This window comes from Ictidomys tridecemlineatus, chromosome 9 (genome assembly GCF_052094955.1).
Source record: "Ictidomys tridecemlineatus isolate mIctTri1 chromosome 9, mIctTri1.hap1, whole genome shotgun sequence".
NCBI classification, from domain to species: Eukaryota; Metazoa; Chordata; class Mammalia; order Rodentia; family Sciuridae; genus Ictidomys; species Ictidomys tridecemlineatus.
In genome coordinates, this window is record NC_135485.1 from 117,130,732 (window position 1) to 117,146,745 (window position 16,014).

Consider the following 16,014-nt stretch of genomic DNA (forward strand, 5'->3'; position numbering starts at 1 on the left):
GACTAGTGTTGGTGAAGGTGTGGAGAATTTGGAACTCTTATGCAGAAAGGAAAATGGTGCAAGCAGCTGTGGAAAACAGTATGGAAACTCCTTAAAAAAAAATCAAATGTAGAACTAAACTTGTGATCCATTAATCACATTTCTGGGCTTACAGAATTGGAAGCAGGGACCCAAACAGATTTGTACTCCCATGTTCATAGCAGCATGATTCACAATAGCTGAAATGTGGAACAACCCAGATGTTCATGACAGGTGAATGGATATGGACAAGGTGGTCTGTACATATAGTGGAATATTCTTCATCCTAAAAAAGGAGGAAATTCTGACACGTGCTACAGCAGGGATGGACATCAGAGACATTACATTAAGTGAAATAAATCAGATACAAAACACACATATTTTATGATTCCAATTATATGAAGTTCTTATAATAGTCACTTCAGAGAAACAGAAAGTAGAAAGGTGGATGCCAGGGGCTAAAGGCAGGGGAAATGGACAGTTTAAACAGATGTGGAGAAGATGAAAAGTTCTGGAAGAAGATGGTTGTGCACAACAAGGTGGCTGTGTCTAATAACTAAATTGTACATTTAAAATGGTTAAAATGGTAAATTTTATATTATGTATATTTTAAAAATCTTTGATGATGATGATGATGATGATGATTTGGTACTGGGGATTGAACCTAGGGGCACTTTATCACTGAGTTACATCTCCAACCTTCAATTTTTTTTTTTTTTAAATTTTGAGACAGGATCTCACTAAGTTGCTTACAGGTGTGCACTACCACATCTGGCAAAATCTTTGTTTTTTTTTTTTTAAAACTTATGGTGCTTTATGTATTTATAAAAGCAGGATTAGTGAAAAAAGATCAACTGAAGGGCTGGGGGTATATTATTCAATGGCATAGTGCATGCTAGCAGGCACAAAGTCCTTGTTCAATCTTTAGCACCAAAAAGCAAAAATAAAACAAACGAAACTGAGTAACTGGGGAAGTCCTTGCATTTTTTTATTCTTTATGAATATGCCATTAGGCTTTTTAAATTTGACTAAGTTCATTCAACCATCATGTCTCCATGGCTAATTTACACAGAGTGCTTACTATGTATTAGGCTCAGAGTACTTAATGCTGCCTAGGAATTTTCTCATTTGTTTTCAACCATGATCCCGAGAGGAAGGTATTATTATAATTTGTACTTTACAGGAGAGGGAACTGATGCTCAATAAACAAACAAACAAACAAATGAATAACTTGCTCAAGGTCACTTGTAGTGAGTGATGAAATCTGTCTGACTCTGAATCCCATGCTCAGTCACAATGCCATGTGTCCCTTGGCATTGACCTGAGCAGTGGGCTGGGCTGGATTGGAATAGGTCAGACTGATAGACCTCTGAATTAGCAATGGGCAAATGAATTAGCAGTGGTACTTACAGTTTAGTAAGGCTGTGCAGTCCTTTGAAAGCAGAGATGGATACAGACCTAATCTTATTGTGTTGCAGATACCTGAAAAATGATTATTAATAAGGAAAACAATGAAACAGTTTCAGTTTTGCAAGATGAAAGGCATTCTGAGGATGGATGGGGCTGATGGTAGCATGATAATTCACATGTTCTTAAGGCCTCTGAATATACATTTCAAAATGGTTAATATTGTAAATTTTATGTTATCTGTATTGAACCAAAATTTAAAAATTGGAAAAAAGTTAAACATAATAAAATAACATAGAGAAAGTGAATATCATGTCTTTTTTTAAAAAAGTTTTTTAGTTATAAATGGACACAATACCTTTATTATTTTATTATTTTTATGTGGTGCTGAGGACCAAACCCAGGGCCTCATACGTGCTAGGCAAGTACAGTATCACTGAGCCACAACCCCAGTTCCATGTCTTTTTGTTTTGCTATTAAATTCATGTATGCTTTGGTTAGTATTTATTTAGAAATTCTGGTTATAAAGATGTAGATATTAACTAAAATTTACGACTTGAATTTACTAGTGATAAAACTTTTATGTGTAGTAAAGCAGTCACTAATGAGTTAAGCCTAGATGCCAGACTTTTTAAAACATGTCCTGCTATAATTATTCAAATTTTTAAGTAAATTTTTAACATAGTGCTGGCAAAACTGTAAGTGTATGACAGCTTTAATACTACACAGAATATTCCATGTTAATCACAAATCATCCAAGCCAATCAACTTTAATTTTATTAGACACCCCAAGCCTTGTTCCAAAAGTGTTTGAGGCAACTTACAAGGAATATAAATGGCAAAAGTAAAAAATATAAATTAAAAAAGTCAAGTCTGAAAGAATATAAATTAGATTGGAGTGAGTGTCAAAACAAGAATGCAGGCTTATATAGGCAACTCAAGTAATGCTAGCAGTTTGACCTTCAGTTAACTGGAGGTCAAAAGAAAGAGGTATCAGTATATAGTCTATTGTAAAGCATAAGCCCACATAAACCTTTGCATTTCTATGTGTATTTGTCCTAGGTTGTGGGAAATGACAAAATAAGGGTAGCAAGGCTGCATTCTTGTTTGGAATGTGGGTCGCCTTTGTTCTTTAGGGTGTTCTAAATTTATATATAATTCATTATAAATTTTAGGAACAATAGAGGGGAAATCAATAACCAGAATAGATTTGCTATTCTCCAACCTGCAAAAAAATGTAACTTTGATTGTAAAATGTTTTATGAAATTTACTATGCATCTAAAAATTTCATATAACATGCTGTGGGCCTAATCATGTAACAGGTAATTAATCTTTCTCACTAATTCAAAGAAAAGCTTTAACATATTTATATGTTTATTGTAACTATTGTAATGACTTAGTCAAGCTATACTTTCAATAATCAAGTAGAAGCTTTTTTCTTCTTTTTGTTATAAAATTATTTTGATCATTTTGTTACTTGAAACAAATTGGCTGTTTAAGAATTAATTCAATGTTTTTTGTGCAAAAATGCTCAACTTCTGTGTTATGTAAACCTGCATTTGAAAGCCTTGTAGTCTAACTCCTTTTAAACATATGAACATAAGGTGGTGCTATAGATCAGAAAAATTATTTAGACTTCAGAAATTAGAATCTAAAATAAGAAAGTAACTTCTTGAAGTTTTTGTATTAGGTCTAATTTTAAAATTTAATTTATTTAATTTTTTATTGTTGTTTTTATTTTTGTTGGTGTTGCGGATCAAAACCAGGGCCTCTAGTAGAGGGTTAAGTTTGAAAAGCTCTTCTCTGTATATTGATTAATGTTCAGCAAGAAGTTCTTAAAAATCATTTGCATTCAAATTTTAATTTTCAAGTATAAAATAATTTTTTTCTGCAGATTATATAAGGTTTTAGAACATTTAACTGAATGAAGTAGTTATTTTTTATTTTGATTCTATTCTATTTTCACCCGTTCTCTTTAAAAAAGTACAGATATGGGGCTAGGCTTGTGGCTCAGTGGTAGAGTGCTTGCCTGGCATGTGTGGGGCTGTGGGTTCGATTCTCAGCATCACATATAAATAAATAAATAAAATAAAGGTTTGCCAACAAGTAAAAAAAATTTAAAAAAAGTGCAGATATGTATTACTACACTAGTTTTCTCTAGTATGAAAAGAAAACTAAAACCAATACATCTATAAAAATGATCTGAGGAACTCTGAGATGTTTTCTAGCACCTGTGATTTAGTTATAGAGTTAACACAATAATTCAAGTATATGACAATAAGATCTAATCACAAAGTTAACCTAAATCACAGTTAAACATCATCTGGGTCACTGTAGATGGGAAAAATCAAGTCAGATACCACCTGAGGGCAACATAAAACGACGTACAAGGCCAATGTGAAATGGAATCAAGTCCCCCCAGAACATGCCCAGAGGTTTCAAACCATGACTTGCTGTGTTATGTAGAGACCAGATTTGTGAACATATGGAAGAAAATTCTTCACTCTTTAGTCTTGATGGCAAATTTGGCAAAAGATAATTGCATTGTTCTCTAAGCTGGGCATTGAGGGGATCCACGCTAGGCTCATACAGAGTAAAAGCACCTGTGTACGTATTTCCACTTTGGGGAAGTGTGGTAGAGAATTCACAGCACACATGCTCCCATCTTTTTGGGAATAGGTATCTCAGGTTTTTTTCTAGAATGCCTTTTAGAACTATTCAGAAAAATCTCCAGGTAACAGCTAAATAATTCCCTGAAGGGAAATTAGATTTAAGCGATGGTATAAATGTTGGGTTCTACCACCCCCAAATATTAATTTTAATATCATGAATTTATTTTTTTCTTACAGCTTTTGAAGATAGTGGTACTTCCTGAAGCCATCAGGAGGAAGCTTTCTTAAGATGTTCCACTGGAGTGACCTGAAATACATGTAAATGTACATAAAGTTTTTTTTTTTTAATTTTTTTTAATTTTTCACTTTCTTTTTTTTAAATTACAACATAAATAACTATAAACTGTATTTACTTTAGTACTAGATTTCAGGAAACATTTTACTTCACTATGTCACTCTCATATCATTTGAATTAGGTTTGTCAATTTTGTATTATTAAATATATTCAGATTTTCTTAAATTTAGATTACATTATAATTCTGACAAAAGTTTAAAAATAATAAAATTTGGAGAAAATTGATTTTAATTTATATTCTTTATTTTTTAATATTTTTTAGTTGTAAATGGCCAAAATATCTTTCTTTACTTATTTTTATGTGGTGCTGAGGATTGAACCCAGTGCCTCACTTGTGCCAGGCAAGCGCTCTACCACTGAGCTACAACCTCAGTGCTATATTGTTTATTTTTATTTAATAAATATCAGAAGGCATTTGATTTTAATGACAATGAAAACAATGTTTTCGTGGCTCAGTGGTAGAGCGCTTGTCTAGCATGTGTGAGGCACTGGGTTAAATTCTGAGCACCACATACAAATAAATGAACAAAATAAAAGTCCATCAACATCTGAAAAAAAAAAGAAAACAGTATTTTCTGTTTAAAATACACTCAAAAGCTCAGTTTTGTGATTTTAAATATATCATTACCTACATTCACCACCTTAAAATTAATTATTAAGGGAACTGCTAATTAGTATCTATAGTTGAACTATGTTTACTCAAGAAGTGGTCATTTCCACTCCCAATAAGTTGTTTGGAAAGATTTCCCCTTGTATGACAATTTAAGAAGTTGTTTGTTGTGGACCAGTGCCCCATAATTGTGGCTCTACTGGAAAAATTCTAAATTTTAATTTTTATTTAAAAAAACAAAAGCAATATACTGTAAAAAAAACCAAAACAAGCCAAGTTAAAAACAACAACAACAATAATAACAAAACAAAAACAAAAAGGCCAAGACAAAAGAAGCTGGGGTCTCTTGCATGAACCACTGATAACTTTTCCAAGTCAGTTTCTATAACTGGGAAAGGAGAGATTTGGATCAGAAGAGTGGTCATGTGATGGAGCATCAATGATTGTTTAACTATCTGAAGTCAACCCTCAGCTGCTGGCTGTCACCCTAGCTGAGAATCCTTTCTAATAATGATTCTAACTTGGTTTAGATTCCAGATTATACTTCATGTCCTGTTTAAATGTTTGTATTATGTAAAGGTAAATTGTTAAATATTTGGGTTTGATTTAAGGATCTAGGTGAAAGTTTAGTGTGTTCTTAAAAATGCATTCATTCTTTCATCCATTCTTTTCTCAAAAAGTATGTGTTTTTGAGGAACTGGGTTCAATCCTCACCACTTGCACTGTGTCCTTAGGAACCTTATACTCTATTTGGAAGACAAAGGACATACTTTATCTACAAAAAGAGCCTTTTTTTTTTTTCAGTCAGGATTTGAAAAGTAATCTGCGTATTATAATTTTATTATATTTATTTACTTATAAATGCATTTCAAAAACATTTATTTAGAGATCATTAAACTGTTAGAAATTTTGGAGGACATATAAGAAAAATCATGGTGTCGAAATTATGGCATTTCCATTTTTCAGAGAGAGACATTGAGAATCCCAAGACTGCAAGATGGCGGGCCTGAGGGAGGCAGCATTCTGTGTCACTCTGTGACCTGGGACTCAAGAAGTGAGAATACTGCTTCTCTGTGAGTGATATTCCTGCTTCCACACAGGAATCATGGCTGCAGTGCCCATGCAAGGCTCCAGGCCTCAGGGTCAGAGTAGGTCTCCTAACTACTCTCCCAAGCAGGACTACCGGGTGTCCAAGCGGGATCATTGTCATCAGCACCTGCGTAAGACTTTCTGCCACCCATCAAAGCAGAAATCCCAGATGCAGCTCCCATGCAGGACACCTGGCAGCTACTCACATGCAGGATCTCCAGTCACCACTCCTGTGTGGACTCCCATCAACCAACGTGGAGTTTCCCCTGTCGCCTTCATCTTGGGACTCTGCAGCAATGGAGATAGTCTCCTACCTGCAGTAGCCCACCTGCACCAGGGAACTTCACAGAGGCTCTGAAGACAGCCACAGCCACATGCTGCATGCCACAGACCCAGTCTCTGAACTCATAATCCAACACCATTGCCCAGCTCCTCTGACTGGACCTGACACCTCATCACTGAAAGCAAATGTTTCCATCTTGGGTCACCTTCATTACCATCTTTAGTGGGGGCAACTCCCAGTTTGGAACTTGACTGGCCAGGTACCTGGTTTCTAACTCCCTTCTCTTCCCAGCAACTGCCGTGCAGTGTCTGCCCAACAAAAAACCAGCTCTCAGAGGGGCAGGTGTACAGCATGTGCCAAAGCACCACAATCAGGAGCCCAATAAAAGGTTCCTAATTAGGAAGCAGTAATGGAGAGGGTGAGTGTGATACAGTTTAGAGACTAACAGAGACCAGGAACTGGGAGTCTTCAGGTGAAATAAGGAGATAAGACCAGACACTCGCTTCATAGGAGCAGTTCCCAAAAGAGATCCTTGAGGTGCAGTCTCCTTTTGGGGGACCAGCGAGTGCCACACCCCACTTCCAGGTGCCCTCCACCCAGGAATAACCCACTCTCCCTGGTTACCTTCATCTTCCTGAGGGTGGAAATACCAGCTAATAAGAGATGACCCCATTTATTAGATGAGAAAGGAAGCAGGAAAGATACTGATCTCCAACCAAAACAATCCTTGTTTCTTCCTTTGAGATATTTTTTTCTTTCTTCTTCCACCCTCACATCCCCAACATATGTGAAACCAAGTACTTTGCATGAAATAGGGTATTGAGGACTGAGATAACTGAACAGTATATTACAGTTGTGTTATATATTCTTTTATTTTTTTCCTCCAATTTTTACTATTTTAAAATTTTTATTTTTCTTAATATATGTATTTGTTTTATGTACTCTACTGTATTCCCACTTACTTGTCTACCCCAGATTTTCTCTCTACTCATCTGCTACTAATCTTCTTCTTTAGATTTCTCTTTCACACTTCCTATGATATAATAACTCTATATCCTCACCTCCTACCTCCTTAGCATATCTTCCTACACCTTACACCTGGATCTTTGTCCACCATCAGAAACTGTAAACCCTTTTACAAACCTACTGATTATATTATAGATAATAATTGAATTTACCATTTCTGAATATTGTGACAAAACCCTAAATGCCTATTAGCAACTGTTTGTTTTTAGGTGGTATATCGTTTATATTGGGACTTGCTAACATTGTCCTCCAAGGAGAGGTATTGGAACCCTACAGAGGCACTATAAGCCTATAGAGTAAAAACAGTAACACCTCAGATCCACAGTGCTAGAAGGGAAGACACATGAGCAACGTGAAAAGACAAGGGACGAAAGTGGCTCAAACAAATCAAGATACCACAGTATTAGAATCCATGGGCAGCACAGCAGAAGGAATGACAGAGAAATAATTGGTGATGTACATAATTTAAATGTTCTGTGGATTAAAGGATGATATAAGAGAGCAAATACAGACAGCAAAAAATTATTTTGACAAAGATCTACACAGGCAAATACAGGAAGCAAACGATTACTTCAATAAGGAGATAGAGGTTCTAAGGAAAAACCAAACAGAAATTCTTGAAATGAAAGAAACAATAAACCAAATTAAAATTTCAATTAAAAGCATCACCAGCAGATTAGAGCACTTGGAAGAGAGGACCTCAGACAATGAAGACAAACTATATAATCTTGAAAAGAATGTGAACCACACAGTGAAAATAGTAAGAAACCAGAACAGAACATTTAAGAATTATGAGATAACATGAAAGTACCAAATTTAAGAGTTATTGGGATATAGGAAGGCATAGAATTCCAAATCAATTGAACAACGAATGAACAATCTATTCAACGAAATAATATCAGAAAAATTTCTAAACATGAAGAATGAATTGGAAAACCAAATACAAGAGGCTTACAGTGTGCCAAACATACAAAATCACAACAAATCCACACCAAGGCACGTTATAATAAAAATTCCTAACATACAGAATAAGGAGAGAATATTAAAAGCCACGAGAGAAATGAATCAGATTACATATAGGGAGAACCAATTAGGTTATGTACAGATTTTTCAACTCAGACCCTGAAAAGAAGATCCTGGAACAACATATATCAAGTTTTGAAAGAAAATGGATGCCAACCAAGAATCTTGTATGTATCCAGCAAAATTAAGCTTTAGATTGGATGATGAAATGAAAACCTTCCATGATAAATAAAAGTTAAAAGAATTTACAGCTAAAAAACCTGCACTACAGAACATCCTTGGCAAAATATTCTATAAAGAGGAGATGAAAACAACAATGAAAATCAGCAGAGGGAGGTATTACACTAAAGGAAAAACAAATCAAAGGAGAAACAAAGTCAAGTTAAATAACAAAAATAAACAAAAATGGCTGGGATACAAATCATGTCTAAATAATAACCCTGAATGTTAATGGCCTAAAGTCATCAATCAAAAGACATAGGCTAGCTGATTAGATAAAAAAAAAAAAAAAAAAAGACCCAACAATATGCTGACTCCAAGAGACTCATCTCAGGAAAAGACATCCACAGACTGAAGGTGAAAGGTTGGGAAAAATCATACCACTCACAAGCAGGGGTTTCCATTCTCATATCAAAGTAGACTGTAAGCTACAGTGAATCAAAAGGGATAAAGGACATTTTATACCACTCAAGGGAACCACAGACCAACAAGATACAACAATTATAAATATATATACCCCAAACAATGGAGCATCTATGTTCATCAAACAAACTCTTTTCAAATTCAAGAGTCAAATTGACCACAACACAACACAATGATTTTGAGTGACTTCAGCACACCTCTTTCACCACTGATAGATCTTCCAGACAAAAACTGAACAAAGAAACTATAGAACTCAATAATGCAATCAATAACTTAGACTTAACTGACATATATAGAATATTTCATCCATCAATGAGTGAATACACATTCTTTTCAGCAGCACATAGATCCTTCTCTAAAATAGACCATATATTATGTCACAAAGCAACTCTTAACAAATACAGAAAAATAGAGATATTACCCTGCATTCTCTCAGATCACAATGGAATGAAAGAAGAAATCAATGATAAAATAAGAAATAAAATCCATTCCAACACCTGGAGACTAAATAATATGCTACTGAATGAACAATGGTTGCAGAAGACATCAAGGAGGTGATTAAAAATTTTTAGAGGTGAATGAGAACATAGATACAACATATCAAAATTTCTGGGACACTATGAAGGCAGTTCTAAGAGGAAAGTTCATTTTATGGAGTTCATTCCTTAAAAGAAGAAAAAGTCAACAAATAAATGACTTAACATTACATCTCAAAGCCCTAGAAAAAGAAGAACAAATCCACACCCAAAGCAACAGAAGACAGGAAATAATTAAAATCAGAGCTGAAATCAATGAAATTGAAACAAAGAAACAATTGAACAAATTGACAAAGCAAAGAGTAAGTTCTTTGAAAAAATAAATAAAATTTATAAACCCTTAGCCATGCTAACAAAGAGAAGGAGAGAGAAAACTCAAATTACTAACATTTGTGATAAAGGAAATATCACAACAGACACTACAGAAATACAAAATATAATTAGAAATTATTTTGAAAACTTGTACTCCAATAAAATAGAAAATACTGAAGGCATCAACAAATTTCTAGAGTCATATGATTTGCTCAAATTGAATCAGGATGATATACACAAGATAAACAGGTCAATTTCAAGCAATGAAATAGAAGATGTCATCAGAAGTCTACCAACCAAGAAAAGCCCAGGACTGGATGGTTACACAGCTGAGTTCTACAGACCTATAAAGAAGAACTCATACCTAATACTCTCCAATTTATTTCAGGAAATAGAAAAAGAGGCAGCACTTCCAAACTCATTCTATGAGGCCAATGTTACCCTGATTCCAAAACCAGGCAAAGACACATCAAAGAAAGAAAACTTCAGACCAATATCTCTAATGAACATAGATGAAAAAATTCTCAATAAAATTCTGGCAAATCGAATCCAAAAACATATCAAAAAGATAGTACACCATGATCAAGTGGGATTCATCCCAGGGATGCCAGGTTGGTTTAACATACAGAAATCAATAAATTTAATTCATCATATCAATAGACTTAAAGATAAGAATCATACAATTACCTCAATAGATGCAGAAAAAACATTCAACAAAATACAGCATCTTCATGTTTAAAACACTAGAAAAACTAGGGATAACAGGAACATATCTCAATATCATAAAAGCTATCTATGCTAAGCTGCAGGCCAACATCATTTTAAGTGAAGAAAAATTGAAAGCATTCCCTCTAAAAACTAGAATTAGACAGGGATGCCCTTTTCACCATGTCTTTTAAACATAGTTCTTAAACACTGGCCAGAGCAATTAGATGAAAGACATTAAAGGGATACAGATAGAAAAAGAAGAACTCAAATTGGCACTATTTGCTGATGATATGATTCTATACCTAGAAGATACAAAAAATTCCACCAGAAAACTTCTAGAACTAGTAATTGAATTCAGCAAAGTAGCAGGATATAAAATCAATACCCATAAATCAAAGGCATTTCTGTACATCAATGACAAATCTTCTGAAAGGGAAATGAGGGAAACTCCCTCATTTACAATAGTCTCCAAAAGCATAAAATAATCAACCTAATGCAAAGAGGTGAAAGACCTCTACAATGAAAACTGCAGAATGCTAAAAAAAGAAATTCAAGAAGACCTTATAAGATGGAAAGATCTCCCTTGTTCTTGGATAGGCAGAATTAATATTGTCAAAATGATCATACTACAAAAAGCACTACACAGATTTAATGCAATTCCAATCATAATTCCAATGATATTCCTCACAGAAATAGAAAAAGAAATCATGAAATTAGTCTGGAAGAATAAGAAACCCAGAATAGCTAAAGCAATCCTTAGCAAGAAGAGTGAAACAAGTGGCATCACTATACCACAACTTAAACTGTACTACAGAACAATACTAACAAAATAGCATCGTATTGGCCCCCAAATAGACTAGTAGACCAATAGTCTACCAGAATAGAGGACACAGAGACTAACTCACATAATTACAGTTATCTTATGTAGACAAAGGCACCAAAAACATACATTAGAGAAAAGGTAGCCTCTTCAACAAATGGTGCTGGGAAAACTGGAAATCCATATGCAACAAAATGAAATTAAACTCCTATCTCTCTCCATGCACAAAACTCAACTCAAAGTGGATCAAGGACCTAGGAATTAAACCAGAGACTCTGAGCTTAATAGAAGAAAAAGTAGGCCCAAATCTCCATCATGTCAGATTAGGCCCCAACTTCCTTAACAAGACTCTTATAGCACAAGAATTGAAATCAAGAATCAATAAATAGGATGGATTCAAACTAAAAAGCTTCTTCTCAGCAAAGGAAATTATCAGTGAGGTGAAGAGAGAGCCTACATCTTGGAAGCAAATTTTTCCACTCACACATCAGATAGAGCATTAAACTGTAGGGTATATAATGAACTCAAAAAGCTAAACACTGAAAAACCAAATAGCCTAATCAATAAATGGGCCAAGGAACTGAACAGACACTTCTGAGAAGATGATATACAATCAATCAACCAACAAATATATGAAAAAATGTTCAACATCTCTAGAGATTAGAGATGCTCTAAGATTTCATCTCATTCCAGTTAGAATGGCAGCTATTAAGAACACAAACAACAATAAGTGTTGGTGAGGATGAGGGGAAAAGGGTGCACTAATGTATTGCTGGTGGGTGCACCCAATATGGAAAACAGTATGGAGATTCCTTGGAAAGCTGGGAATGGAACCACCATTTGACCCAACTATCCCACTCCTTGGTCTATATCCAAAGGACTTAAAAAACAGCATACTACAAGGACACAGCCACATCAATGTTTATAGTAGCACAATTCACAATAGCTAAACGGTGGAATCAACCTAGATGCCCTTCAGTAGATGAATGGATAAAGAAAATGTGGTATATATACACAATGGAATATTCCTCTGCAATAAAAGATAATAGAATCATGACATTTGTAGGTAAATGAATGGAGTTGGAGAATATGGTGCTAAGTGAAGTTAGATAATTCTAACAAACCAAATGCTGGATTTTTCCTCTAATATAGGAGGCTGATTCATAGTGTGGTTGGGAGGGGGAGCATGAGAGGAATATACGAACTCTAAATAGGGCAAAGAGATGGGAGGGAAAGGGAGAGAGCATGGTGGTAAAAAAGATGGTGGAATGAGATGGACATCATTACCCTAAGTACATGTATGAAGACATGAATGGTGTGAATATACTTTGTATACAACCAGAGATATGAAAAATTGTGCTCTATATGTGTAACATGATTTGCAATGCATTCTACTGTCATATAACAAATTAGAATTGAAGAAAAGAAAAAAAAAAGAGAATCCCAAGACTAAGGAAGCATGTTTAACATAACTAAAAGAGATGCAAGACCCTGTGCCTAATAGAAGAAAAAATAGGCCCAAATCTTCACCATGTTGGCCTAGGATCTAACTTCCTTAACAAGACTCCTAAAGCACATGAAGTAAAAATCAAGAATCAATAAATGGGATGGATTCAAATTAAAAAACTTCTTCTCAGCAAAGGCAACAATTAATAATGTGAGGAGACAGCCTACAGATTGGGAGAAAAATCTTTACCACATGCACTTCTGATAAAGCATTAATCTCTAGGACATATAAAGAACTCAAAAAACTTAACACCAAAAAACCAAGTAACCAAATCAATAAATGGGCTAAGGAACTGAACAGATACTTCATAGAAGAAAAAATACAATTGATCAATAGATATATAAAAAAGTGTTCAACATCTCTAGCAATTAGAGAAATGCAAATCTAAACTACTCTAAGATTTCATCTCACTCCTGTTAGAATGGTGAGGATGTGGTGACAAAGGTATATCATACATTGCTGGTGGGACTGAAAATTGGTGCAACCACTATGGAAAGCAGTATGGAGACTCCTCAGAAAACTAGAAATGAAACTACTATTTGACCCAGCTATCCCACTCCTTGGTTTATACCCAAAGGACTTAAAATCAGCATACTATAGTGACACAGCTACATCAATGTTTATAGCAGGCTCATTTCACAATAGGTGTCCCTCAACAGATGAATGGATGAAGAAAATGTGGTACATATACTTAATGGAATACTACTCAGCTTTAAAGAAGAGTAAAATTATGGCATTTGCCAGTAAATAGTTGGAGTTGGAGAATATCATGCTAGTGAAATAAGCCAATCCCACAGAACCAAAGGCCAAATATTTTCTCTAATATGTGGATACTAATTCACAATAAGGCAGGGGGCACTAGGGAAGAATAGCATTACTTAGATTAGGTAGATGGAAGTGATGGGAGGGGAGGGAAGGGGATGTGGGAATAGGAAAGATAGTAGAATGAAACAGACATTATTACTGTATGTATTTATGTTACTACATGACCAATATAATTCTGCAATATGTACACTCAAAAAAATGAGAAATTCTATCCCATCTATGTATGATATATCAAAGTTCATAAATGCATTCTACTGTCATGTGTAACTAATTAAAGCAATTAAAAAAATAAAAAAGAGATGCAAATGAACTTTTATGAGAGGACTCAAGAGGAAGAGGCTACTTGTACCTACACAGGGAGCTAGGGAGGGCTTCTGAAGAGGAAAGGGAAATTCATTTGAGAACTCCTAAGTAATATTTCTTAGAAAGTATGTCACCATATTAATCAAGAATATCTACAATTTATAGGTTATGCCTTTCTAAATACCAAATATTCTAACAAATAGTATTACTTATATTTTGATAATATCCTATTGAAATGGAAACAAGTAGATTCTATTTTCTTCGATGAGAACAAACCAAAATACTTTTAAGCGTTGGGGTTGTGGTTCAGTGGTAAAGTGCTTGGCTGGCATGTGTGAGTCCCTGGGTTCAATCCCCAGCATCAAAAAAAAGATAAAATAAAATAAAATAAAATAAAGTACTTTTAAAATATAATAGATCATTATACTAAAAAATTGATATTATACATTTGACTTTTCACAAAGGCATATATATGAGTATGTATATGTACATATTCATGCACATGTATTCATATATATATATATATATATATATATACACATGCATATATGTATATATATTGTGTATGACAGAGAAACTGACTAGTTTTGTCATTATCAAAGCTAGCTTTGGTCTTTATAAAGACAGCTCTTAGGATTGTAGATGTAGTTTTAGTGATTAAATTTTAGGATCTTTTAAATTTTTTTTTGTAATTATAGGTGGACAGAATGTCTTTGTTTATTTTTATGTGGTGCTAAGGATACATCCTTGTCCCTTACACATGCTAGGCAAGCACACTGCCACTGAGCTACAGCCTCAGGCCAAATTCTAGGATCTTAAAGTCAATTCTCAAACAAAGTTAATGTTTAGAAAGCTAGAACAATGTATAAATATTCATATCTATCTGCTTGTCTGTCTCATATCTGTTTTTCTTTAGCATTTATGTGAAACACTTTCAATAAGTCCCAACTTCAGTAAATGCTCCTTGGATTATAGGCTTCTTTGATACTTTACTTATATATGATTTAGTTCCTTTTGACATTTTCCTCCAAGAGTTCCAACTTAAAATCTGGAACTAACTCAGTAATGAAATTTGATATTTAGTTTTTTAATGTATTTGCTGTAAAGCCAAGAGTTCTTTTTCCTTAGGGAATTGAACTAGCAGACTGGGCAAGGTATGAAGCTGAGCCAGTGTTCTGCAGAGAAAAGTATAAATGGACAACTGGATTCAAGTGGTTCAACCCAAAGTACAAAGTACCATATATCCCCCCCCCCCACTCCCAGTGCTGTGCATTGCACTCAGAGCGTTGTGCATGTAGGCAAGTACTGTACTGTCAAGCTATACCCACAGCATAAGATTGCTGTAGATATATACTCCTGAGCATTATTCCTGTATCTTCCCAGAATTTCCAATGTTTATCTCAAATTAAAAAATAAATGTGACATTAGAGTCCTAATTATCCCCATTTATGGCAACCATGCCTTCCCATTCTCAATTATTGGGCATGGGAAACTTGAAATCAGTGTTGATCCTGCCTTCTTCCTTGCCTTCTGGTAGATAAGCATTCACAAAGATCTGGTTCTAATGTATTCAATACTGGGGTTGAAAACTGGCAGGTCAAAGACTGACACACATCTCTTTATGTATGTGTGTTATGTATTGGGCCAGAACAGTTTAAAAAAATTGAATCAGAATGAATTCAACTGAATTATGCACCCTTTGGGTGGGCATGCTCTTTCTAGGAAGTTGCCTCACCCCACTCCATTTCTCAGTTTTCTTCTTCTGTTTCGTTTACAAACATTAGTTGAATTGTTGAAGAATGGATTCAAATCTTTCTTGGGGGGAAAATAAAAATCAATATTGGCAGCATTGGGATATTCTTTGATTTGGATTTTCTAATAATTTGATATTAAGCAGTGAGGGTGATAATGATTTTTTTTTCTCTGAGGATAGGATG

The 16,014-nt window shown here is 34.6% G+C and overlaps 1 protein-coding gene across 1 annotated transcript in view; it reads right to left on the reverse strand.

Annotated features, from left to right (window-relative positions):
* Rxfp1 (relaxin family peptide receptor 1) overlaps positions 1–16,014 on the reverse strand; it is a 137,774-nt gene that overhangs the window by 43,483 nt on the left and 78,277 nt on the right. Inside the window, exons 5-6 of the mRNA XM_005330934.4 lie at positions 4,274–4,345; positions 1,429–1,500 (exon numbers count right to left, since the gene is read on the reverse strand). Of these exons, the coding sequence (XP_005330991.1) occupies positions 1,429–1,500; positions 4,274–4,345 (144 nt within the window). The remainder of the gene's footprint in view (positions 1–1,428; positions 1,501–4,273; positions 4,346–16,014) is intronic.